This window comes from Martes martes, assembly GCF_963455335.1.
Source record: "Martes martes genome assembly, chromosome: 16".
Taxonomy (NCBI): domain Eukaryota; kingdom Metazoa; phylum Chordata; class Mammalia; order Carnivora; family Mustelidae; genus Martes; species Martes martes.
In genome coordinates, this window is record NC_137904.1 from 59,558,174 (window position 1) to 59,582,663 (window position 24,490).

At 61.1% G+C, this 24,490-nt stretch overlaps 4 protein-coding genes across 13 annotated transcripts in view; 3 read left to right on the forward strand and 1 right to left on the reverse strand.

The window, feature by feature from the left end:
- TMEM94 (transmembrane protein 94) overlaps positions 1-1,222 on the forward strand; it is a 33,796-nt gene extending 32,574 nt beyond the window's left edge. For all 6 annotated transcript variants that reach the window (XM_080826877.1, XM_080826878.1, XM_080826880.1 and 3 more), the window contains exon 32: positions 46-1,222. In XM_080826877.1, the coding sequence (XP_080683003.1) occupies positions 46-118 (73 nt within the window). In that variant the 3' untranslated portion in view covers positions 119-1,222. The remainder of the gene's footprint in view (positions 1-45) is intronic.
- On the reverse strand, positions 1,040-14,729 carry CASKIN2 (CASK interacting protein 2). Of its 3 annotated transcripts, none has more exons than XM_080826884.1 (20): positions 14,605-14,729; positions 12,917-13,460; positions 8,769-8,820; positions 8,152-8,249; positions 7,629-7,774; positions 7,436-7,531; positions 7,188-7,318; positions 6,898-7,006; positions 6,459-6,567; positions 6,129-6,223; positions 5,423-5,684; positions 5,182-5,303; positions 5,021-5,081; positions 4,850-4,941; positions 4,607-4,717; positions 4,417-4,518; positions 4,188-4,326; positions 2,548-4,023; positions 2,237-2,459; positions 1,040-1,858 (listed from the first exon to the last, which is right to left on the reverse strand). In XM_080826884.1, exons 2-20 carry the CDS (start codon positions 13,008-13,010, stop codon positions 1,768-1,770), a joined length of 3,609 nt encoding a protein of 1,202 aa, XP_080683010.1. In that variant the 5' UTR covers positions 13,011-13,460; positions 14,605-14,729; the 3' UTR covers positions 1,040-1,767. The 3 variants fall into 3 exon arrangements, with proteins under 3 accessions (XP_080683010.1, XP_080683011.1, XP_080683009.1); XM_080826885.1 differs by having other exon boundaries at positions 6,919-7,006; positions 12,917-13,418; positions 14,605-14,724; XM_080826883.1 differs by having other exon boundaries at positions 12,917-13,418; positions 14,605-14,724.
- A 1,098-nt stretch (positions 14,730-15,827) lies between these two features.
- TSEN54 (tRNA splicing endonuclease subunit 54) lies at positions 15,828-22,873 on the forward strand. 2 transcript variants are annotated; one of them, XM_080826507.1, is made up of 11 exons: positions 15,828-15,913; positions 16,040-16,204; positions 16,307-16,370; positions 16,454-16,537; positions 16,856-16,954; positions 17,968-18,020; positions 19,710-19,811; positions 20,036-20,679; positions 21,378-21,438; positions 21,755-21,871; positions 22,383-22,873. In XM_080826507.1, the coding sequence occupies exons 1-11, from the start codon at positions 15,858-15,860 to the stop codon at positions 22,531-22,533; spliced, it is 1,596 nt and encodes a 531-aa protein (XP_080682633.1). In that variant the 5' UTR covers positions 15,828-15,857; the 3' UTR covers positions 22,534-22,873. The 2 variants fall into 2 exon arrangements, with proteins under 2 accessions (XP_080682633.1, XP_080682632.1); XM_080826506.1 differs by having other exon boundaries at positions 15,849-15,913; positions 16,454-16,696.
- A 1,134-nt stretch (positions 22,874-24,007) lies between these two features.
- Positions 24,008-24,490, forward strand: part of LLGL2 (LLGL scribble cell polarity complex component 2) — a 33,892-nt gene continuing 33,409 nt past the window's right edge. The window contains exon 1 of one of the 2 annotated variants that reach the window (XM_080827261.1): positions 24,008-24,128. The gene's annotated coding sequence lies outside the window, so the exon portion shown is untranslated. The remainder of the gene's footprint in view (positions 24,129-24,490) is intronic. The other variant, XR_013968217.1, reaches the window with a different exon arrangement.

The following is a 24,490-nucleotide window of genomic DNA, read 5'->3' on the forward strand; positions in this document are numbered from 1 at the left end:
CTGGGCTCCTGCTCTAACCCGGGCTCTTACTTCTTGCCCCACCAGGGTCCGGGTTCGCTACCAGAAGCGGCAGAAACTGCAGTTTGAGACTAAGCTGGGCATGAACTCCCCCTTCTGAGCCATTGGCCACCATGGTCCTCATTGCCCTGGTCCTGGGGCTAAAGCCAGACCAGTTTCTGAGTCTGGGGAGTTGGTATCATGAATGTTTCAGGGTTTCCTCTCGCACCCCATGGCACGGGAGGCCCAGCTCTGCATCCAACCCAGCTGTCATCCTGACCCCCAGGACTTACTGTGCAGGAGCTGGTGAGCTGTGGCCTTGGCATCAGGACAGTCTGGTCTTGAATGTACAACCTAGTGCACTTAGCAGAGGGGCTCTTAGCCTCCTCCACCCGAGGGCTGCCTCCTTCAAGGTCTCTTAGCCCAGGGCCCTCTGCTCTCGGGTCTCCAGGCAGAGCCATGAACCTGGTGGGGCCAAGACCTAAGTGGCAACAGCCGTGGGAGATCCAGACAGGCCACTGTGGAAGGCAGCAGCCTCCCTGCACCCCGCCTGTCTTCCTGGGGTAGGGGCCTGGAGGTGGTCGAGTACTTCCCCTCCCTCCCTTTGTGAGGGAGCCTCACGCTCAGACCTGAAGCTGAAGATCCCCTCCCTTGCCCTGGCACCTCTCCCTGTGCCCACCTTCAAGCTGGCCTGGCACGTCAGTCTTGGGGACACGGCCCAGGTTTCCTTTTGACCCCCTGCCCTAGCTCTCCTTGTGAGAATGTTTTTACTGGTGTATATTTTTTACTGGAAATGAGCCTTTTAGGAATGACTGTAGACTGGTTTGTATTAAAACTTGTAAACTGCTTAAGAAAAATCTGTGGCTGGTCCATGAGGCAGCCACTCAGGGGCCCACCCAAGGCTTTGGCCGGTGAGGTTGCCCCGAAGGGAGGGGAGGGCCCACGCCTTGCTCCTTCCCCACTGGTAGGAGCCCTCGGGCCTGGCCTAGGTGACAACCCTGGGCTCAGAGGTCCGTGGCACAGATCCAAACACACAGCCGGATCACGTGGAATGACACTTTCATTGGGGTTAGTTGGGATAAGAGGTTAATAGTTACAGAGCGGGGCCCGGGCCACCCAGATCAGGCTTCCAGCCCCGAGGCGAGCCGTGCGCACTCTCGCTGTGGTCCGCAGCCCCCATCCCCCGTGTCCTCTCAGGTGGTTATAGATAGAATAAATTCCATTTAAAATATATGCATTTCTCTCTGCTTAAAAAATAACATTTACAGTTGAAAAGGTTTGGACTTTGGGGATCTGTTAATCCCACTGGCCCCACCCCCGCCACCTTTGCCTCACTGAGGGCAGGCGGGGGCAGGAGGCCACCACCGTGGAGACCAGGCCCCTGGCCACTTATTTACATGTCCCGTGAACACCTGTGTGGAGCCGGTCAGACACACAGCCTTCTCCAGCCTCCGAGTGTGCCCGGACAGCACAGCAGGTGCCAAGAGGTCCTCGGCACTGGAGACCCTGGAGGTGGGGGAGGGCAGAGGGAGCCCCCCCAGGAGCCCGGCCGCCACCTTTGTCCCCGGGGCAGAAGCTCTTGCCAGGGTCCCTGTCCACAGGCCAGGGCTGTCTCGCCAGGTTACACACCGGGAGGGGGCTCCGCTGAGATGTCAGCTTCCGTCTTCCGTGGAGACGACTCCGGCTCAGACAGCACGAGCTTCTGTGCGGGGGTTCGAAGGCCGCAGACGCTGCAGGTCGCGAGGGGCGCGGCTGAAGGCCACCAGGGGCTCAGTCCAGCATGGCGTCCAGCTGGTTGGCCAGGGCGTCAAACATGGTGCTGATGTCATCCAGAATGTGCTTGGTGGAGGTGCCGGGAGGGCTGCAGCGGGGGAAGGAGCCGGTCAGAGCAGAAACTGGGCCGTGGCGGGCAGGGGCTGTGCCTGTGTTCCCGGCCGGTGCCAAGCACCCGGTGTGCGTCTTCTCCCGGCCCTTCCGTGAGGGCACTCGGGCTCGGGGAAGCTGAGGTGCTCGAGCTCACATGCCTCTCAGTGGCAGCCGCCAGGATCCCCCACAGGTCAGATGTGGGTGACTTCAGAGCCTGGGCTCCTCCCGTTCCAGTAAGGGTCGCCCCAGCCTCAGGATCGGTCTGCTCCCCCGTCCCCACGGACATTCCCGGGACCCGGGGAAGAGGAGTTGGGGGGAGCTGTTCCTGCACTGCAACCCTCTCCCTCCCCGCCTGGCACCCGGCACCCCTCACCCCTCTCGCTCCTCAGCGCCGATGCTCTTCTCCGCCGCCCTCAGCGCAGCTGCCAGGGACGAGCTGGTCTGTTCCAGCCTCTGCTGGGCCCGGCCAGAGCCCGCAGCCCCAGTGCTCTCGGGCCTCGGAGGCGGCACAGGACGGGGGCCGAGCCGGGGAGCCAGCTTAGGGCCAGAAAATGCCAGCTGGGTGCAGGCCACAGACACAGGCTTGGGGGCCATTCCTGCAGAGACAAAAAGGTTGGCTGTGCCTCGAGAGGCTGGACGCGACCCTTGGAAACGACACCCCCTCCCGCGGGCCCCGCCCCGTACCTGCACCGGGCACCTTGATGAGGGCTGCAGGGGAAGCAGGGGGCTCCGCCTCCCCAGGCTGCCCACCACCTGCCGAGTTCTCCAGAGCAGGCCCGGGGCTGGGGGCCACAGGGGGCTGGGCTGGGAGGCCGGGAGAAAGAGGCGCCGGAGCTCCCTGAGTTGGAAGGCTGCTGGGGTCAGGCCGGGGAGGGCTGGGAGCCGCTGAGGAGGAGGGCTCCCCGGGGGGCTGGGAGGGCAGGGAGGCAGAGGCGCTGGGTGTAGCACCGGCCACCCCGAAGGCCAGAAGTGCCGTCTGCAGCGGCTCTCTCTCCCGGCACTTGGGCCTCCGCTTAACAGTGTCTGACTCTGTGAGGTTGAAATCCAGGCCAGCGGGCATAGGGGCCTCCCGGGATGGGGGTCCCGCTGGCTTCGGCCGCTGTTTGATGGTCAGGTTCCCCTCCTCCGCAAACGGGAGTCCCTCCCCTGAGCTGCCCCGAGATGGGGGCGTCCCCTCCGGCCCTGGTTCTTCCTCCTCTGTGTCCGACACGGGGCCAGCTGGGGCAGGTGGGCCGGGGGGCTCCGAGGGGCCGGCTGGTTCACTCAGTGTTCGCCTTCGGGGCACAGAGGCCCCCTCCTTAGGTCCCGGGCTCCCATCTACAGGAGGAGGCTCCGTGGTGGGGCCAGAGACGGAGCTGAGGCGCTTAGGGGGCGGGGGTGGCGGGCCTTTGCGTCGGGCACGGAGGGCGAAGGACTGGCTGCGGGGAGCCCCTCGTGCTGGGGTCGGGCTAGGGCTGGTCCGCGCTAGGGCACTGCGTCCCGGCCGCCGGGTGAGGGTGGCGTAGCTGCCCAAGGCACTGCCCACCGGCCCTTCGGCCTCCCCCTCTGCTTCCCCGTCCTCAGGGCCAGGGCGGCTCAGGCTGTGGGACCGGCGCTTGGGCCGAGGTGGGTCCGGAGGGGTTGCAGGGGGACCAGCCAAGTACGAGAAGGCACGAGGTGCGCCAGGAGGTGGCCCTGGGGCTGGGCTGGAGGGTGAGCCCTGGGGATACATAAACACATAAGGGGGGGCCCCCTGGCCAGGAAGTGGGGAACAAAGCTTAGGGGGCCGCTCTGTGCCCTCTGGAAGGTTCCTCTCCTGTGGGGTCCCGGGGTCTCCGCCACTGGGCTGGGGGGCAGGCTGCTCCTGTGAATGACCGGACCCTCGTGAGCGTGCTCCAATGCTCTCCTGGCTGGGGGAGCGGGCGGGGGGCAGGGGGAGGGGCTCAGGGCCACCCCCTGCCATGGCTGCCTGCAGCTCTGGGCTTAGCTCGCTGCCCTGGAAGGTGAGGAGGCGTGGGCCAGCTGCAGCCGGACCGTCCCCATTCTCCAGTCCCTCGATAGCCATCAGCTCTGGGCCTCTGGCAAGCCGGCGGCCGCCCTCCGCTGGGGCCTCCCCCTGCAGTAGGCCCCGCCGAAGCTCGGCCAGCCGCTTTACTCCCAGCATGAGCTTCTTCTGATGACCTGAGAGGGAGGGGTAGAGGCCACAGGGTCAGCTGGGGCTGCAAAGGGCCACTCCAGTCCCTCTTGGCCCCCATGCTCCCTCCCGGGCTTGAACCCTGAACTGTTTCAGAGCCCCTTGGAGGCACGCGGGAGGCCCGGCCAGGAGGCCCCAGGGCAGTTCTCACCAAGCTTGTTGACGCCGATCTCCTGCAGCTCCTCCCAGGTGAGGTCGGCCACCAGCCCCATGGAGTCGTAGCCGCTGCTCACCAGGTGCTTGTGGTACTGCGGCAGCCCCAGCGCACACAGCCACTCCCGTAGGTCCACCTGGAAAAGGACGCCAGCCTCAGCGCCCCGGCGAGGAAGGGCCCCGTCGGCCACAGCTGAGGCTAGGAGCCGGGGCTGGCCCCTGCTTACCGGGATGTAGTTGGGCAGCCACTCGGCGATGCTGAGCTGTGCGATCTCGGAGGCGATCTTCTTCCTGTGGCCAGGCTTGGTCACGCCGATGGCCGTCAGGTCCTGCCACACAGACTTGTGCCATCAGGCCCCCCCACCCCCTAGCCACCACCCGCTGGGCCCTCTGCCGCCCTCCTGCTGTGGCACCTACCTCGGGAGTCATCCGGCTGATGGTTGGCACGTCGTAGCCGGCCTGCAGAAAGTGAGCGGTGTAACCTTCCAGCTGGAACTCACTGAGCCAGTTATGAATGGCCTGGGCATCCTGCGGCACGGGGGCAGAGGCCGAAGTTAACAGAGCAGTGTGTGCCCAGCCTCCCCTGGGCGCCCAGCCTGAGGCCCGTCCACACCACCGCATCCCAGGGGCCCACAGCCCACTTCCGGGCAGAGCTCTCACCTTCCCCTCCAGCAGCTGCTCGGGCCTCACGTCCTGGGTGAAGAGCTGTTCCCCAGAGCGGTAGTTGGCCAGAGGGCGGTGGCTCAGGTTGTCTTCAGGAGGGAGAGAGAGAGGGAATCAGGAGTGGCACACTAGAGGGGTGTCTACCCGGGTACCATGTACCCCTCCTACCTGCCAGGGATGGGGGGTGCAGTCCTGGCAGCACCTGGTCCTCTCCTGTGGAAGGCAGCGGCTAGAGACAGGGAAGGAGCGACTCAGCACGTGGGGAGCTGACAGCAGCAGGGACGGCTCTGTCCCGCTCCCCACACCCACTCCCTCCTCCTCCCTCCCACCTGGGCGTTCTCGATCAGAAGGCCAGTGCCATGGCCGTTGGTGCCCTCGGAACTCTGCCCGCTGCCAGCACTGCGGATGCTGCCCACGCTGCCCTCGCTGCCCACGCTATTCCTGTCACCTGCTGCAGGGGCACAAGCAAAGGGGTTAGAGCCCCAGTTGGCCCCGCCAACAGCTGACTGGCAGCTTGCCACAGCCAGACGCCCACCCCAGTGCCCAGCACTGCCCTCTGGGAGGGCGTACCTGGGCTGTCTGGGCTGAGGCCCACCCGAGGGAGCTGGCCATAGGTCAAAGGGTGTAGGGGGTCCTCAGCAGGGGGCTGCGGTGTCCGAGAGAAGCCTGGGCGTAGCGGGGTGGGGGCCGATGGGAGGCGGGGTGCGAGGACGCCCACCCGCTTGCTGACCACCTCCACGATGCCTGGAGGGAAGTAGCCCACACGGTCCGTGCCCCTCTGGCTCTCATGGATGTGGCCCTTCCAGCGGCCGTCGGGATGCTGTTCCAGCACCTGGGGCAGATGAGGCATTGGGGAGACGATGACAGCAGTCACTGCCTGCCCCAAACAAGGGCAGGCAGCCAGCCCTACAGCCACAGTCCCGCTCCTCCTCTCCCCACGAGCAGCTGATGCCCGAGTGCACCCACCGCTCTGCCCTTCCTACCGGCATCCAGCCCAGTCCTCTGCATGCCTCCTGGGCATACACACGAGAGTCCCGGCGTCAGCCTGGGTTCAAATCCCAATGCTGCTGTTTGCCGTGGGGTCTCAGGCAAAACACTTTAATTTCTCTACGACTCAGTTTTGTCATGCCCAGAAAGGAAACAGTTAACTAGCACCTACTTTACCCAGGGCGGGAGGAAGTCAGTAAGAGAGTGTACAGAAAGACCTTAGCAGGTGCCCACGCACGTGACAGCAATCGTTGGTGCTAGCAAAGGAACGTCCGCACCGGGTCCTCACCGTGATGACGTCCCCTGCGCGGACGTTGAGAGCAGTGGGATCGTGGAGGTTCCAAAAATCCTTGAGTGCCCGGACCTTCAGGATCCCCGAGGCCTCTGAGAGAAAAGGCAGGGCAGGGCATCATCTGAGGGTCCCTAGGGTGTCTTCCCGCCTGTCATGTCCCCTTCACGACCCTCCTCCAGGTTCCTGTGGCCGCAGTCCCCTGACCAGCCCTGGTTTGGGAGCGTGACATCTTGCTCCTGGGACACTGTTCCTGCCTCCCTTCCTAGTCCCCACGGGAGTGGCTCCAGACACCCAACCTCGGTGGGGTCTTCTCTCACGCACACTCACCCCGCAGGAGCTGCTTGATTTCGCGGCTGGCCTGGGAGGTGGTGAACTGATTCACGATGTCCAGCGCCGTCTGGTTATACGTGTTCCGAATGTTCACATCCACCCCGCCCTGGGAGCCCAGTGCAGCGTGAGCAGGCACGAAGCGCTCTGCTTGCCATCTCCCCCAATCCTTACCACCACCCGGAGGTGAACAGTGAATACCGTTTTCAACTTTTACAGATATAGAAACGGAAGCTCAGAGATAGGATTGAAGATGAGCTCAAGATCACTCGGCTGGCGAGAGGCAGAACCAGGGCTCGAACCAGGTCTGTCTGCTCTCCAGCCATAGGCCGCGGCCCACCCAAAAGCCACGTTGTTGGTGGAGACCCCCTTCTGTGCCTCCCCAGCTGTCCTCGGCGCAGCCCCTAGCAGCGGGAGGGGTGAAGGCGCCCATGCCCACCTCCAGGAGCAGCCGCACCACCTCTGTCTTGCCGTACAGCGCAGCCTCGTGGAGCGCCGTGCCCGTCTTGGTCTGGCGGTTGATCTCGATCCCAGCTCTAAGGAGCTGCCTGTGGATTGGGGGGGGGGGAGCAAGTCACAGGGGTGGTGGGGGGCAGGAGAGGAAGCAGATTGCCGGGGGCCGGGAGAGTGACCCAGAGCCAGAGAGAAGAGGGCCGCAGGGCAGGGCACTGATGGGACATCACCCATTCCGCAGGAAGGGGATGAGGAAGTAGGGGGGGCAGTGGGTACCTGATGACCTCTCTGTGGCCATTCTTGGCAGCCAAGTGCAAGGGCGTGGTGTAGTTGGGGTCACAGGGGTCCTTGGCCTCACCCTCCAGCAGTGCCACACACAAGTGACTATTCAGTAGCAGCTGGGCCACCTGTGGCAAGCAGCACCCAGATAGGACTTCCTCCTGAGATCCCCCGCCCCCGCCCCACAGCTGCCCAGGACCTAGTACCCCCAGTACTAGGTACTAAGTACCCCTAGCACCCCTCACCTTGAGCCGCCCAAACTCGCAGGCCAGATCCAGGGGCGTCTTCTTCGCCTTGTTGACCAGGCACGGGTTGGACTGATGCTGGAGGAGCATTTCTGACTGGGGTGGAGGAAGCTGAGTGAGGGGTCCGGCCTGGCCAGCAGCTCCCCCCGACCCCTGGCTCCGGCACCCCTCGCGGGCAGGCAGGCTCACGTACCACTTCGTAGTGTCCGTACTGGGCGGCCAGATGCAGCGGGATCTGGCCGTCCAGCGAGGCGGCGTTGACGGCCGCGGAGGCGCGCAGAAGCAGCCGCACGGGCTCCAGCCGGCCCTGCCAGGCCGCGTAGTGCAGCGGGCGCATGCCTGCAGAGGGGAAGGGGATCTGGGGACATCCTGGCATGCTGCGGGGGCAGGCGAGGGCACTGGGCAGAGTCTGGAGTCACCCCAGCTGCAGGGGCAGGCAGATCCAAGGGGAGGGGCCGACGTCGGTTGTGTGGGGCTGAAGTCGGAATCCCACCTGGCCCCCCACGGGGGATCTCAGGACGGGAAGGCAAGCTGAGCCTCCTCTGGATAACGGGGTATTTGGATAACGGGGCATCAGAACCACCCCCAGCTCCCCAGAAGGCCATGAAGATGAAAAAGAGCCAGGGAAGCTGTGCGGACACGTATTAGCACTGCTAGGATGTGGCGGGGCAGACTCTGACCACAGGGTGTGTCCAGGGGGCACTCTGGGGTCTCACCATTGCTGTCCTTAATGTCGACGGTGGCCTGAGCCTCCAGCAGCAAGGCTATGAGCTCCAGGCTGCCCCCCAAGGCGGCATGGTGGAGAGCAGAGAATCTGGTGTGGTGGGACACAAGGGAGGGGTGTCAACTGAGTGGTCCCCCACCCCCCAAATCCTGCTCCTCCACCCGTCCCGGAGGCTGGCAGGGCTGAGTGACTTGCCCACTGTGCCCCCGCTCCCCCATCCTGCCAGCCCTGCCGTGGGAGTGCAGAGCAGCCGGCCTGCAGCATGAAAGGGCTCAGTGTCTGGGCTGAGAGGCCTGTTTGTCTGGCCTCCCCCCCCAGCCAGCCCAGGGGAGGGGGCCGTGGGAGCAGGAGCCTCAGGGCTCCTACCCTCTGGGGAGAAAAGGGGGCCTAGCAGGAATCTGACCCAGGAGGCCCCTCAGAGAGGCACCGGGCTCCCTCCCCTCACTCGAGGACAGCTCCACACGCAGGAGGGTGGGTAGGAACCAGAGCTCTCAGCAAACACAATTCAAGGGCCAAGTTTGAGAGGGGAAGGGACTCTAGGGGCCAGGTCTTTCCCCTTACCCCTCCCCCACCCCACAGCTCTTGAGAGGGGTATGGGCTCACGCTCACCCGTCAGCGTCCTGGTAGTTGACATTGAGTCTCTTCGTGGAGCCGAGGAGCTCTGGGGGATCGGAGCAGAGGGCATCAGGACACTCTAGAATGATCTGCCCCCACCTGCATCCTGACGAGTTCTCCCTCCCCACGATTCCCCAATCCAGCTGACCTCTTGGTGTGCAAGAAAGAGCCTGCCCCATGGCCCTTCGGCTGTCCTGTCCCTATAGCTCCGCACCCGGCCCACTGGCCCATCCGCTCCAGAGTGCCCAGCGCAGGAGCCGCAGCAGGGGCCTGGCTTCCCCAGGCCCCCAGCCCAGCTTGTTTATAGAGCCAAAGGGGGCGGGAAAGGGAGGCCCTGGCATGCATGCCCTCAGTGGACAGGCCCACGAGCGCATGGTTAGCATTCCTGCCTGAGCGGGCCAAGGAGAGTCTCATTGTCTCCCTGGGCCGAGGGGGCTGACGGAGAGAGGAGAGGGGCACCAGAAGCTGGAGGGGAGCAGGGCAGATGCCGGGGCTGGACTCAAGCTCGGGGACATCCTTGAGTGGAGCACAGTGAAGAAGGTGGCGTCAGACAGACCTGCACCAGGCTGTGTGATCCTGAGCAAGGCACTTCACCTGTCGGGCTTAGTGTGCTCATCTGTAGAATGGGCCTGCTCACCAGGGGTGTGAGGATAATGCCTGACCCTTATCGGCACACCGCAGAGGGGGCCATCGCCCTCCGCCGCGCCTTACACGTTAGCCATTACTGTCCACATGCTGTCCTCCAGCAAAACTGGTATAGCTCCCGCCCCCCGCCGCGGCCACGGCTCCTGTCAGGGGAGTAACTGCTGATTCTGCACCCACACGCTCCCGGCAGAGAGGTCCACGCCCTGCGTAGAGGGCTCTCTGCTGGGTGATGGCCACAGGAGCCAGGGGCACAGGCAGGACGCTGGTCCATCCCCCTGCCGGGGAGGGTGACTGGATTCAGGCAGGTGTGCTCCAGGCACCGGCCAGGGCACAGGAGGGGGCGGTCCTTGATGAGTGTTGGGAGAGGAAGAGGAATGTCTGTCACAGGCGGCCGGTCTCCTGCTGGAACCCACCCCTGCTGGGAAGGAGGAGGCCTGGCTCAACCCGGGCTGGGCAGGGTGCCAAGCATGCTGGTCCAGGCCTGCCCTCCAGGCCCTAGTGGGCCCCTGAATACCCCAGCAAGACAGGGCCTCATTCCAACAGGGAGGGATCAGCTCGGGGGTGAGGAGCATGGGATGGGGAGAGAGGGGACAGCTACATTTAGGACTGAGCCGAATTACACTACACGCTACGGAGGAAAGGTAAATACAGAGCTGGGCAGTGATGGAGGGGTGAGGGGGTGGCGGCCGCTGGCAAGAAACAGAGGCCTCCCTGCCTTCCTCTAGCCCCCTCGGAAAGTCCTTGTCACACAGAGCCAGTTAGAGAAGGAGAGGGGCTTTTAGGAGCAGGAAGTGTGTGGTTCCAAGTCTCCCCCTCACTGGCTGCGCGACCTTGGGCAGCCACGGGACCTCTGTGAGCAGCACTGAGGACAACGAGGTCGGCAGGAAGGAGAAAGTCCCTCCACCTGCTGCCAGGCCTGGCCAGTCCAGGATGGGGCAGCTCAGCAGTGAGATACAGTCCCTCTGGGGAGTGGCAGGACAATGTGACAGGAGGGACAGACAGGAACAGGGGCAGGGCCAGGCTGGGTGGCTCTGTTCTTTCCAGAACAATGGCCGGAAAGGCGGTGGGGGAGAGAAGCTCAGAGTGGCTGGGCTAGGGACCTTGGCTGGAGGGAGGAGGGTCCTGGTTCCTGGCAGCGGCTCCAGCCACTTCCCCTGCGGGGCAGCCTTCTTCCCGGCCTGGCTCTGGGGGCGGAAGGGTCGCTCCTGATTTAGGCTCAGGCAAAGGATGTGAGCTCACTGGGCCACCCTCAGCCCACTCCGTTTCCTCTGGCCAGAAAAGGAGACAGTTCGGAAAAGGGAGCAGGGGAGGGAGGGAGGACAGGGGCAAGACCAGGGCCACCGCGCGCTCTCCTCCCAGCCACCTGCTCCCTCAAGAGGACCAGGGTGGGCAGGGAATGCCAACCCCCAAAGGGACCAGAGAGCAAGTGTAGGAGGCTGAGGGAGCATCTCTCTTTGGCCAGCCAGAAGGCTCTAGCCACCTACCAGAAGGCAAAAGGGGAGCCCTGACACCTCCCTTTCCATCAGTTTCCTTTGCCCCCCTGTGACACGGAGCAGGAATTCCCGGCTTCCCTTCTGAGGACTGCTTTAGAGTCACCTGGAGAACTTCCCGATTCACCGGGTCTCAAGATCTCTGTGACGATTCTAATTCTGCGGGGGAACGGGGAATCTGCACTTTCAGAACAGCCACTAGGTAATTCTGATGGGCAGCCAAGTGGAGGAGCAGAGGGGAGAGGACAGGAACTTGACTCTGATCTGCCACATAATGGCTGTGTGACCTTGGGCAACTCGCTAATCCTCTCTGAGTGTCAGTTTCTTTATCTGTAAAGCAGATACAGAAATACCAATTTCACAGGAAATCGAGGACTTCTGATATTTCGTAAACTATAAGGTCTGCAAACACCACCCTGTGATCTCCTTTCTGCTCCAGCTTTCCCTGCTTCTCCGAGGACTGGGAGCGGAGGCTCTGGATCAGGGCTTCACAAGGAATCCCAGGACCCTGTCACTCTGTGCCTGGTGACTACACAACATGCAAGTCCCCTTTGGGGCTGAGGGAAGGAATCTCTTCCTCCACAGACATTTCTCCTGGGGCACGGGGCACCTTCCCGGAGCCTGGCCGTGAGGTTCCCGCCACCAGCATCCAGACCCCACCCTCCTCAAGGGCCTCACTTGGAGGCCCCAGAACTGGGAGGCCAGCAGCAGCTCAGCCAAGGCCCTACTGGGCAGGTCGCCAAAAACAACACAGAGGTGAAGGGAGAAGGGGGAGTGGCTCCCACCCTTGGGCCTCCGGGGCCCTCCCAGGACCTCTTTGGCACCTTCCTTCCACTGTGCTTGCCCGGTATCCACTTCCCAAGGGCACAGAGACCATACCACCTGGCCTTCCTCCTGACCGCAGCCAAGCTCCTATACCCTGGCTCTCCTGCCCTGGTGTACAGGTGGGTACACACACTTGTGCATGACTCCCAGGCCCTTCAAATCCATCCTCTGGCACCCCAAACTCCCAGGTGTGGTTGAGGATAATTAGTTGTCTTCATGTAGTCAGGGGGGGCCCTTCTTGTGCACAGGGCCAAGGTGTGTCTTGAGGCTAGAGCCCCAGCACTCCCAGGGAACCCTCCCTCCCCCCAGCCCCAGTCTGGTGGCGGGAGATACCTCATGTCCCTGCTGGTCTCGAAACTCAGGGGGCAAATCCAGTGTCCTCCTAGGACAGCTCAGAGAACTCAACCTTGAAGCCCAGAAGTTGGAGGTGGGGGGGACATCTCACCACAGAGGTACCCAAGAAATGGGGTTCAGGTGTGGCCACTCATGCATGGAGCCCCCACAACCCTGTCAAGGGTTTTGGAGAAACTTCTAGAAAGTTAGCTTTGGCCATACACACCCCCAGCGACACAGGCAGCTAAGTCAAGGGGAAGGGGCTTTAGCAAGCGCTGAGATAGTGATGAACTTTGCTTTAAGCAGTAGAGCTCTTTTTAAAAGCTATCTTCTGGGCATCCCCATTAAGCCGTCATAAATGCACATTTGCTGTTGTTGAATTGGGGGATGGGGTTGGACCTGCTGCTATTTAGTCCTTCCCAACCCCGCTGCCAGAAATCTCCTGCTTCCAAAGAACACATCAGAAAAACCACCTGCTAAAGGCCACTCTACGAGGGCAGGAATTTCAATCTGTTTTATCTACTGCTGCCACATAATGGCCCGGTGCCTAGAACAAAGCCTGGCACACAGTCGGCGCTCAAAAGAACTCAAACGAATGTATTTCAACCCATTCACTTCACATGTGAGGAAACTGAGGCCCAGAGAGGCTAAGTGATTTGCCTAAGGATACACAGCAAGGGGTGACCCAACTTCCTCTGTGGCTGTCCCATAGAAGCATTCTTTACAGAACAGACAGTCCTCCCACCCCCAAATCCCCAGATCACAGTGACCCCCCGCCCAAGCCTCTCTCTGTAGCCTGAGCACTCAGGGCAGGGTCTCAGCTAGACAGTCACCCCACCAAGCACTCACTTGTCTTTGCGGCCTTGACCTTAGCCACCAGTTTCTGCACACCAGTCACATCTCCGTTCTTGACGGCGAGGATCAGGTCCTGTTCACGACCCATTCCGGTCCCTGGGCTGGGCTCTGGGATCAGGAGTCCAGGCAGAGGCAGGAAAACTTCAGGTCTAAGCCAAGGCGTCAGGGTGCCATGCCTTGGCCCGTTGGAGGGCCAGGCGTCCAGGGGAAGCGAGTCCGGTTTCCCAAGCAGTGGGCTTCTTGTTAGGCACTAATGGGTACTCCCTCAAAGTGTTTCATGAGCAGCCACCACAAGCAGGAAAACCGATTTCTGAGGGGGTGGAGGCCACGTGGAAACCTGGACAGATACCTTCTTGCAGTGTCTGACGGCCCAGGGATGGGCTGGGACTGGGCACGCGAATCTTCCCGGCGCGGCTCAGGAGCACCAATGCCCACCCAGAGCGCAGTCAGCATTCCCTCGGGCCTCGGGCAGCAGCAGTGGACAAGTCTCAGGGGTCTGGAAAAAGGTGCAGTGCCTCTGCTGAACGTGGGGCCAGGCCTGCAAGGGTCCCAGGAGTGGGGCTCAGAAGTGTAGGACAGCGCTTCTAGGGAGCCCCCAAACCACCCTCGCTGCCCTTCGGAGTCAAGGAAGGGCCAAGCCACTCAAAGGGGGAGGACAGCTGCCAGGCATGAGAGGAGTATTTGGGGTGAGGCGGTGACTTTCTGGGAGAGGGAGGCTGAGTCACTGAGGCCCCAGGGCACCTGGCAGCACCTCAACCTGGGGCAGGAGGGGCCCTGGCAGCACGACACACAGAGGCAGGCTGGGCCAGCAGCCTGTTCTCCACAGCCCGGGGCTCTGACACCCACAGACAACTGGTGGGCCAGAAGGTGGGGCCTGGAAGGGTCACACACAGACAGACAGGCAAGGGTCACTCCCTGTGGAAGGTGCCTGCCCCAGACTCCTCCTCCCAATCTAAGCTTTACTATAATAGCTGGATGCCCTAGCCCCAGGCTCTTTAAGTATTCAGAGCGCGGAGTGGGGCGCTTATAGCTCCCCATTTCTGGCAGGGGTCTGACCGCTGGACGGGGAGGCTTTACAGCACCTGTTGCTGACCCTCCTCACCCCTTGTGCGGGATGGGGAAGCAGCGGGGTGCAGAACAGAGACAAGAGCTGGGGCGTGCTGGCAGAAGGGGCTGCCTGGCCCCCCAAGCCTGAACCTGAGGCCCGGAGCCCCGACTTCGCTGCAGAAAAGCTTACGTCAGTTCTCAGTGGCCAGGAATTTGTTGCCCGAGCCCTGTGGCATGAGACCCGTGCAGGCCTGGGGCCCTAGCTGGGGTCTCCTTACTCCTAGAACGTCCCAAGCCCAACCCAGATGGCACTCCTGCTCTTGCCCGCAGCCGGCACAGGAGGAGGACGCCCCTGGTAGTGCTTGGGGTCGGGCTGGCTCCCCCGCCCCCCGGAATGCCCGTCCAACGCCGCGCAATCCCCCAACCCAGCCCAACCCGGGCCGACCCGGGGAACAAAGCGGCGGGAGCGACCGGGAAAGCCAAGCGCCGGAGGGATTGATGCGGGAGGACGGAACAGGGGCGCGAAGAGGACGGAAGGAGCAGAGAGACGAAGGCTCCCGCCGATCTCGAAAGAAAAGTTAGTTTGTGCCCGCCCTCAAAGGTGCTGACCCCCCGCGCAGGCCCCGCAGTCTCACCTCTCCCAGCTGCCCCGCTGGGGGTCTGGCTGGCCCTGCTTGGTCCCTGGCACTCTGGACGGTGGCTCCCACTGCCCCCCTTACCCCCTTTCTCCTCCTTCTCCTCCTTTTCCAAGACCGGCTCGGCACCTCCCGCAGGAAATCCCGCCCCTCCCCCCTCCCTCCCGCCGGATCGGGAGCGGAGGGACTGTCCCGGCAGCGCAGTCGACCTGTCAGTCAGAGCCTGCGGCCCCGCCCCCATCCGTACCAGACCCCGCCCCCACCGCGCTCGTCCGGCCCGGGCACGCCGGCCGGGTCAGCGCATGCGCCCAGGTGAGGCGGCGTGGTAGGGGCGAGAGTGCGCGCCCTGCCCCCCGGCCAGCGGAGCCACCGCGACCTGGGGCCCTAGAGTTCAAACCCAGGGGCGAGATGCCCTGTTTATGATTGAGTGGGAGAGAAGACGTGATGTGAAGGGGTCTGGAAACCGAGTCCTGGGGACGCCACTTGGGAAGCCCCCGCTCTTTTTAGCCCCTCGCCCCTCCTGGGATTTCCACGTTGACCTCCGCCCGCGACCGGAGTCGCCGACCCGCAGCCGCTGGTTGGAGCAATGGTGCCACCTAGCGGACCATGTCGGAGCGGCCCATGGTGGCGGTGGCGGCGGGGACCCCAGCCTCGAGGGGGTGCTAATGACAGGCTGGAGTGGCGCTTCAGCACCATCGTGGACCGGACAGCTCCTCCCGCCCCCCAGCCCTCGAAACCCGGCTTCCGAGCCCCTCGGAAGGGATCCGGCGGAAGACCAAGAAGGAACTCCGAACCTGTCCAGACCGCATGTGACAGCCCCCGGTGGCCAGTCTGCGAGACAGGACTGTGGGAACCTACAACTCTCCCTTCTCTAAACCCTCCCTCTCTCCTCGTTGTCCAGCCTGAGTGGTGGAGACTAAGCGGCCCAGGGCTGCGGAGGGGAGGGTCACACGTTTGACTGTCCACACTACACTCTCAGATGCCGGGTTCCTCAATTTTTACTACAGAGGAACTCGGGGGGGGGATGGGGAGGAGAGAACTCCTTTAAATCCGGAAACCTGCACTCGGTCTGCCCCCGGAATCGAGGCACAAGTTTGTTGGCAGGCTCTAGGACAGCCAGGAAGGTGCAAAGCCGGTGGGTCGAGCCGGAGGCTGGTGGAGCGGCGGGAGGATCTGCGGGCGCTAGGGCCGCGCGGAGTTCCGGCGGTGGGCGGGTCAGGGGCGGTGCGCGCGCAGCCGCAGACGGCGGCCCGATGGAGCCCGAGCTCGATCCGGCCGCCGTGGAGGTTCCTGCCGGGCGCGTGCTCTGGTGCGGTCCGGCCCGCGGAGGCGCGGGGCACGCGGCGAGGGCGGGGGGGGAAGGGGACGAGAACGTCGGACGGGGCCGCACGGCGCCAAGTGCGCAGCGCTGACGCCGCGTCTCTTCCTTCCCCAGTGCCCGGGAGCTCCTCGCTGCCCGCTCGCGGTCCCAGAAGCTGCCTCAACGCTCGCATGGCCCCAAGGACTTCCTGCCCGACGGCTCGGCGGCCCAGGCCGAGCGGCTGCGTGTGTGCCGCGAGGAGCTGTGGCAGCTGCTGGCGGAGGAGCGCGTGGAGCGCTTGTGAGGGGGGCGGGCCGGGGCGGGGCCGGGGCAGGCGGGGCGGCGGGAGCCCGTGGACTTCGCGGGGGGACTCAGACGGACCCCCTCCCCACTCTTCGCCAGGGGCAGTTTGGTGGCTGCCGAGTGGAGGCCGGAAGAGGGCTTCGTGGAATTGAAGTCTCCTGCGGTGAGAGGCGGGGCTCGGGGAGAGGGACCCGCCTTCTGTGCCTTCCGGGCTTCTTTGTGACACTCGCTCGGGGTCCTACACAGGGTAAATTCTGGCAGACCATGGGCTTCTCAGAGCAGGGCCGGCAGCGGCTTCACCCCGAAGAGGCCTTATATCTGCTGGAGTGTGTGAGTGGGGCCCCCGGAGGGGGAGGAAGGGTTGGGAGCAAGGAACCAAAAGGACATGTTTTTATTAGAGTAAAAGTGTATATACAACTGAGGATTCAAGAAGCTTGTAACGCGAATTCTAGAACCATGCAGAGAGCGGGGATTCCCGTCGAATTAGAGGTGGTGCCCTCCTTTCCTGGTTGGCCACATTCTTGCTGTGACCCTGGGGGTGGGGGAGGGGGGAAGGAAGGGCGCCCGTGTATCACCGCCTCGAAGTTGCCCCACTGGTTGAGCCACTGCAGGAGGGTCCACAAGCTGAGCTCTTGGCCCCACTTGCAGGGCTCCATCCAGCTTTTCCACCAAGATCTGCCACTGTCTATTCAGGAGGCTTACCAGCTACTGCTGACTGAGGACACTGTGACTTTTCTGCAGTACCAGGTATCTGCCACCCTCTCCCAGGAGAGGAGCCACCCGTCCACTGAGTCAGTGAGGATTCATAAGTACCCGCGAGGTGCTAGACACAGCTATGTGCTGGGGCTACAAGACAGCCAAGGGCTCTGCGGTCATGGTGCCTGCATCCTAGTGGTGGCAATTGGGAATAAGTGAGCAAGCAACTGAATGACTGACTTCACAGAACTGAGCGCTGGGGAGAAGGCAAAGCAGGGGAGGGGCACGAGGCTAGAGACATAAATGTAGACATCATGAGCTTGTGGGTGGTATTTAAAACCACAGGGCTGCACGGGAATGTAGCCAGGATCAAGAGCTGGGTCTGAGACCTGGAGGGTTCCAGTGTGATGAGGGGAAAGATAGGGACCAGAAACAGACCAAGGAGTGTCTGATAACACAGGAGAAGAACCAGAAGAGGTGGTGTCACAGAAGCCAAAAGAAGGAAGAAGTAATTGGCTATGTTGAAGGCTGCTGAGAGATCAAGCAGGATGGGGTCATTCCTGCATACATCTCTCTGATACGGGTTTTAGAACACAAGGATGGACATATAGTTTTTTACCAAAGGCCACTCCTACCCTACTCCTGTCTGTGGAGGTATAGGGTGGAGGGGCAGGGGAAGTGTGCTGTCTACCGCCTTTTGCCACTTCCTTGTTCATACTGTGGTCAGGAGTTTTGCACCGGACAGCTTTGGTATCAACATTCTAGCGCGTAGTTCTTTTCCTGATTCATCAGCTATCAGCTTTTTTGGGATTTTGCATTTAAATCAGGAAACTGCTGAATGTCATTTATGCCCAGAGTAAGGTAAGCAAGAGACAGGAATTCAGAGACTGAGATCTTAGTTCGGGGAGGGTGTTTATAAGGGAGTATGACCCAGCCAATCCCAGGGTTTGGAATTGGGGTGTGCAGGAGGGGCAGGGGAGGCCACATGGGGAGTGGCTCCTGTCTGAAGGAACTATTTGGTGTTTTCAAAAGTGGGCCTCTGATCTTTACTTTTTCTCTTTGAGGCCTTCAGCCACCTGAAGAGACTGGGCTACGTGGTTCGACGATTCCAACCAAGGTAAATCCCAATCCCATTTCCCTCCCATTTATTCCAGTCATGGAACCTGGTAGATGAGCCCCAAGGTGGAAAATGGCCTCTCTTGACCTGGAATCCTTGGCTGGAGCTGCAGCTCCCCAGGCATGGGCTGGGGGCCTCTGTTGGAAGTGCTGTATCGAGAGGCACGTTGGGACAAGTCTAGGTCATTTCAGCTTATCCTGGGTTATCAAATTGAGCCCCATCTTCAGGCTGTTTGCTCCGCAGACAACAATTAAGCTCTTCTAGCTCATGACAGTGCACTGGCACATAGCTGTAATCCAGAATGGTGCCTCAGTGGGTGTATAAGCAGATTTGTCAAGTGCATGCATGAATGAAGGGCCAAGTGAGGCATTAACAGTTGAGTAGGGTCTCACATTCCCTTGGCTAAGTTAGATATTCTTTCCTTCTGGAGCCTCTAAACATGATCACCTTAATAGCTCAGCATTGCTAAGAGCCACAGAGACCATCATCATAGAGTGGAAACTGGTATACTCTTTACTGTTTGATAGTGTGTCGCGAAAGTTCTAGAACACGTATGCCCTTTACTTCCTAAAAGTGAGATATATCCCAAGGAAATAGACACAGATGTCTGCAGAAGTTCAACTGTGAAAATGTTCATTCATTCATTCATTTGACAGTATTTGTTGATTTCTTACTGGGTGCTAGGCCCTGTGCTCATTGCTGAGGAATAGCAAAGTCACTGTGCCCACAGAACTTGTATTTAGTGGGGAGGTTACACAAAATAATCAACACTTTGCAAAATTGGTGAACTTGGAAACATCCTGTGAGTTCCAACGGGGACGGCACGGTCACACAAATTTTAGTTTGTCCCTTAGAGCAGTGCTGTCTTGTAAAACCTTCTGCAGTGATAAAAACATTCCAGGTCTCTGCTGTCCAAAATATGTGGCTTGTGCAACTGTGGGACTGAATTTTTGTTTAATTTTAATGGATTTAATTTAATCTTAATTGCCCCTTGTGTCTAGTGGGTATCATTTGGAAAGTGCAGCCTTAGCACCATAAAAAAATCTTGGTAGGGAAGAATGCTATAGTCAGAAGGGGTTATGTCTATAATATGTTATTGAGAGTAAGAGGAGATTAAATAGCAGTGTGTTAAGACTTTGAGAGAGAGCATGGGTGAGTGCAGGAGCCAGAGGGAGAGGGAGAAGCAGACTCCCTGCTGAGCAGGCATCTCGGATGTGGGACTTGATCCCAGGACCCCAAGATCACGACCAGAACTGAAGGCAGATGCTTAACCAACTGAGCCACCCAGGCACCCCAGCACAATGTAATTTTTGATAGGAAAAAACCATATGAGAGAGGGTGTGTTTATAAGAACCAAAAATGTTTGTATTTTTATTTTTCTGTATTTTCCAAGTTTTCTGGTCTCTTCATTTTTCTCACTGGTGGTTAATCATTTACTGCCGGCTCTCCAGGAGCCCCGGTTCCAGTAAGTCTCTGTTCAAAGGGGCCATTGGTGAGACCCAGAGGCCTGGGCAAAGACACATGGGCAGGCCCCTGCGGTTGCCCCCATTTACCCTGCTTGTAGGTCTGCCCAGGGACTTGGCCCTTGGGTTTGGCTTTGACCCTGGCCCACTGACTTGTCTTCTGGGCCAGTCCCTCACAAATTCCACTGGGAACTCCAGGCTGAGGAAGTGGATTCTCACCCCACAGCTCCATCCTGTCCCCTTACGAGAGACAGCTGAACTTGGACAGCAGTGCCCGGTGCTTAGAGGATCAGAATGGCAAGAGGAAGAGGAGAAGCTCCAGCTCTCGGTAATGTTTCCCACATGGCCCCCCGCTCCCCTCTGCCCAGGGAGTTCTGGAAAGCAGAGCTGTTAAGGGAGTACTCGTTTTGGGGACCTTGGAGAATGCATTGGCTTAGGAGCTGGGCTTGGGTGGCTCCCTAATAGGATCCTGGAGGCAGTAGGATGTGTGTGGGATGTGTGCATCTCAGCCATCAGGAGCAGACATGCTGAATTTCCTCCCCCATCCCTCAGGTCCACTAATAAGAAGGCCAAGGCACTGGAGAATCCCCCGCAGGGGGTGAATGAGACACCAGAGAGCCTGACAACCTCCACCCAACCTCCTTGCAACCAGAACAGCCAATGCGGAGAGGAGAAACCTCAGGAGTCAAACCCTGTAAAGGGCCCAATGGGCCCATCTGAGCTTCTGGGATCCCTGCAGCCCTGGCCTGACCTGGCTAATGAGGGGGTGGGGTGCAGCCAGGAGAGTGGCAAAGTAGAGAACGGGGTCAAGGGGGTTTGTAAGCCACGCTGGAACTTTGAACAGATCTCCTTCCCCAACATGGCTTCAGATAGCCGCCACACCCTTCTGCTTGCCCCAGCCCCAGAACTGCTCCCGGCCAACGTCGCTGGGCGGGAGACAGATGCGGAATCCTGGTGTCAGAAGCTGAACCAGAGGAAGGAGAAGCTCTCCAGGAGGGAACGGGAGCAGCATGCAGAGGCCCAGCACTTCCGGGAGGATGTGAACTCGGATCCTGAGGTGCGGCGCTGCTCCAGCTGGCAGGAGTACAAGCAGCTGCTGCGAACACGGCACCTGCAGAAGAGCCGGAGCCGCCCCCCGCATCTGTGGGACCAGCCTGTCAGACCCTTGCTGAGTCCTGGCCAGGCAGACTCCCCAGGTACCTCTTTACCCTGCCAAAGCCCTGCAGGCCCCTGGCAGCTGAGGAGTCGTAAGACTTTGAAAGGGACATGGATTGGCCATGACTAATTGAGGCTTAAGAAAGCTGGGGCGGAGAGAGCTGTCCCATGGAGTGGAACCCACAAGGACAGTCTGTTCTCCTGCAAAGCAGCAAAAGGACCCATGTGGGAAGGTTTGGAAATGGCGAGTCTGTGTCCAGGGAGAGGCGAGGGGGAATGAAACTACAACTGTATCCTTAAAATCATAAACAAGATACATGTGGGTGGCTCTGCCACCAGCTAGCTGTGGTCCCTGTTCTCTCAACTCTGGGATAGGGGAGCAAGGAGGTGCCATCTTGGCCAAATAAAAGGCTTACTGGTACGCCCTGCATGTTTAAGAATAGGGAACTAATACGGCAAGAACAGTATTAAGAGAGGCAGAATTCTTTACAATCTTTATGGGAACATGGGAGATTCTATGTAACAAGATTAGGGTTGCCAGATGGGTTCTATCTGAAGTTCAGATAATCAGCTAATTTTTTTTAGTGTAAGTGTATTCCAAATATTGGACATACCTACAGTTTTTTAAAATTTAATCTGTTAAGTCTGGCAACACTAAACTAGATGGTGGATTCAGAAATGTCAGAGGAGTCTGTAGATGGTTGACTCCCCCAACACCTTATTTTCACTGTCCTCGCAGCCACAGCCCTGCAGCATCTCTCTGTGCTGCGGACCACACACCTTGCTGATGGAGGTGCCCGGTGAGTCTCCAGGTAGTGCCTGTCTCCAGGGTGCCTTGGCTGCCAGCAGGAGTTGGCAGCTGGAGCTTGACTCCTGAGGTTGGACATGAGCCGGGGGATATTCATGTGTGTCTAGGGGAGAGGGAGGGATGAAAGGCAAGAGGTGGATTTCGCCTGAGGATTTTGAGATAGGCAGCTGGAACCTTCCCCTGCCCAAGTGGGAGGACCTCAGTTCCCCTTGACGAGGCTGCTTGGTGGAACTGCGGGAGGGAAAGCATGGCAGGGAAAAAGGAGGAGGAGGGTCCCTGTTTCTTAAGGTTTCTCACTGTGTCCTCAGGCTGCTGGAGAAGTCTGGGGGCTTGGAGATCAGCTTTGACATCTACCAGGCTGATGCTGTGGCCACATTCCGAAAGAATAACCCCGGCAAGCCCTACGCCCGGATGTGCATTAGTGGGTACGAGACCAGTGCGCACTACCCCCAGGCTGCTGCCCGTTCTCTTGTAAACCACGTGGACCTCCCCTCTGTGCCCCTGGCCAGTTTGCCAGTCAGAAGAACCAGAGCTCCGGAGAGCTGTGACTGACTCAGGGCCGCACAGCCCATCCGTGCTACAGGAAACGGAGCTTCCCGGATCCTTATTTGGATCATTCATTCCTGGCATCTTTGGTTGTCTCTGTCCTGTGCTAATTTACTGCAGGGCTCATCCAGCAGAAGGGATGTGAATCAGAGGGATTCACAGGCTAAGAGCTCACTCTTCCGAGCCCCCGTACCCAGTCAAGGCTCTGGGTCACTCTTGGAGAACGGGTCAGAGCCATGCAGTTTGCAGACAGGAGAGTCCAGAGGCCCGACTTCTTGTACCCTCAACTCCTGTCTTACGATTTCCCTTCCCTGGTAGCCGAAGAGGGCTGGGGGCTCAGAGTTTATGGGTGGCCTGTGTCCACGTCTCAGTCTAGCTCTATCCCTGCAGATTTGATGAGCCAGTTCCAGACCTCTGTACCCTCAAGCGGTTATCCTACCAGAGTGGGGATGTTCCTCTGATCTTTGCCCTGGTGGATCATGGAGACATCTCCTTCTACAGCTTCAGGGACTTCACGCTGCCCAGGGATCTGGAACACTAGTCACGCTGCTCTGGGGGACCTGGACTGTCTACTCTCAGGGACCATCTCAGCTGCCTCTTATACTCAGACCCTGACCTGTAGCTTCAGGGGCTGGTCTGGGCCTTGGCCCTGGGTGTCTGATGCTTGCAGGAGAAGGAAGCCATGCCCCCCGCCCCCCTTCCTGGCTTCCATAGTCCCAGGCCTGAGATGGCTGTCTTGGAACTCAGGACTAGATTTTCAGAGACCCAGCGGGGTGGGGCGGAAGAGAGGACTCTTGTGCCTTTAAACGAGAGGGTGCCTGCTTCGTGCGATAAAGCCAAAGCCATTAAAAAATAGATCGCTTTTCTGCTGTGGCTGGAGATAGTGGACGAGTCCCTAGCTGGAGCCTCCAGCCCTCCTTCCCCTTCTCTCCCCGCCCCGCCCCCACAAAGTCCCGATGTCCGAGGACCCGGCCCCCAGGCCCTCACCCTGTCTTTGCCCGCCCGCACACAAAGCTTTCTCTGGCGCGGGAGCGAAGAGAAGTCTCCCCGGGAGGGCAAGAACGCGACCCCGCACCTTTCTCACGGCCTGCGCCCAGGGCACGGGAAGTCACAGACCTAATTAGCTTGGCTTTCTGAGTGGTCGACCGCGGAGGGAGGCTGGCGCTCCATCGAGCTTTCTCTGAACGCAGCCGCTTCGGGATAGAGGGGCGGCGGGGAGGCGCCACGTTGGCGCGCCTTGAACCCCAGTGCTTCGGGTCGTGCTGTGGAGCGCGCCATTCGCGTCCCTGGCCTCCGCGCCCCTTCCGCTCTCGCCTCTCGTCGCTCCAACTCACTCTCCAGTTGTGCTAAAAACTCCGGTCAATGTTGCTGTCCTTCGGGGCCTTGGGCGCCTTCCTGCCTCCGCAGCGACACGGAGGACCGGGTTCAGGTTTGGGACCCGCCCCGAGGGGAGGCGCCTCGTGGCGACGCCCCCGTCCCCAAGCCACCTCGCTCTTGGGTCCCGAAACGGCCCGGCGTCCACCGGTCACTCGCTCGGACTGGGTTGGGCGTCTTCGGGAAGAGCAGGCGCGCTCCCGCAGTCGCTCCGGGCCGACGTGGGGGAGGGGCTGCTCCCCTCGGCGGTCCGGCCTGGGAGGCGGCCCAGGATGCCGCGCGTCCCAGGGACTATTTCCTCCCGCACGCGGCAGGACACTGGGCGCGGCGTGCCAACCTGAGTGCAGGTGCGCGCAGGTGAGGCCGGGGGTGGGTCCGCGGTGCCTCGTGCATATTCACGCCGGCCGCGGCCCCGCCTCCGCGCTCCCCGGGGGCGAGGATTGGCCGGAGAGCGGCGGCCGCCCGCCCCCCACTCCCCGGGGGCCCTCCCTGCGCTCCCGCCCCGTCGGCCCGGAGCCGTGGAGGGGCGGGGCCAGGTCCGGGGGCGGGGCCGCTGGGGCCCGGGGCTGGCGGCCCTGCGAGGCCGGCTGGCTCGCCCTTTATGTAAATAGCAGCGGCTCCGCCCCCTGCTCGCCGAGCCGGAGGTGAGCAGGAAGGAGACGGCCGCCCAGCAGCCCGTGGGCCGGCGGCGGAGTGAGCGGAGCCGACGACCGGTGCGGTGGGACGCCGAGGCCTCGGGCGGGGGCCGGCCTGGGGCTCCAGGTGAGGCGCGGGCGCGGAAACACCCAGCCAGGTCCGCCCCCTCGGGCCGCCCTCCACTCCGGGCGGGAAGGCGGGGGAAGGCCGAGACCCCTGCGTCCGCGGGCGGGGCGGGAAGAGCTGTGCCCGGGTCCGCGCGCCTCGCCCTGGATCCCGTGCGTCGGTTTGTCTGGGCGAAGGACACCTGTAGGAAGTGCGGCTCGGAACTTCTATTTGCCGGATCTGCCCGCGTTTACTGAATTTGAGCTCCGGGTTTGCCTAATAGTGTTGGTTTTGGGAAACCGGGAAACAAGTGCCCAGCCGGGCTGAGTGCCGGAGGTCACCGCGAGCGGGGGTGGGATCCCCGCTCCTTGGGCCCCACGTGC

Coding starts and splice junctions, on each gene's coding strand:
- CASKIN2 (XM_080826884.1), bottom strand. CDS start 13,010: ATGGGTCGTGAACAGGACCTGATCCTCGCCGTCAAGAACGGAGATGTG. Junction 7,319..7,435: donor GCGAGTTTGGGCGGCTCAAG/GTGAGGGGTGCT, acceptor TGCTTGCCACAG/GTGGCCCAGCTGCTACTGAA. Junction 4,942..5,020: donor GCACCCCCCATCCCTGGCAG/GTAGGAGGGGTA, acceptor TCCCTCCTGAAG/ACAACCTGAGCCACCGCCCT.
- TSEN54 (XM_080826506.1), top strand. CDS start 15,858: ATGGAGCCCGAGCTCGATCCGGCCGCCGTGGAGGTTCCTGCCGGGCGC. Junction 18,021..19,709: donor GTTCGACGATTCCAACCAAG/GTAAATCCCAAT, acceptor CTCACCCCACAG/CTCCATCCTGTCCCCTTACG. Junction 20,680..21,377: donor TGGCCAGGCAGACTCCCCAG/GTACCTCTTTAC, acceptor CTGTCCTCGCAG/CCACAGCCCTGCAGCATCTC.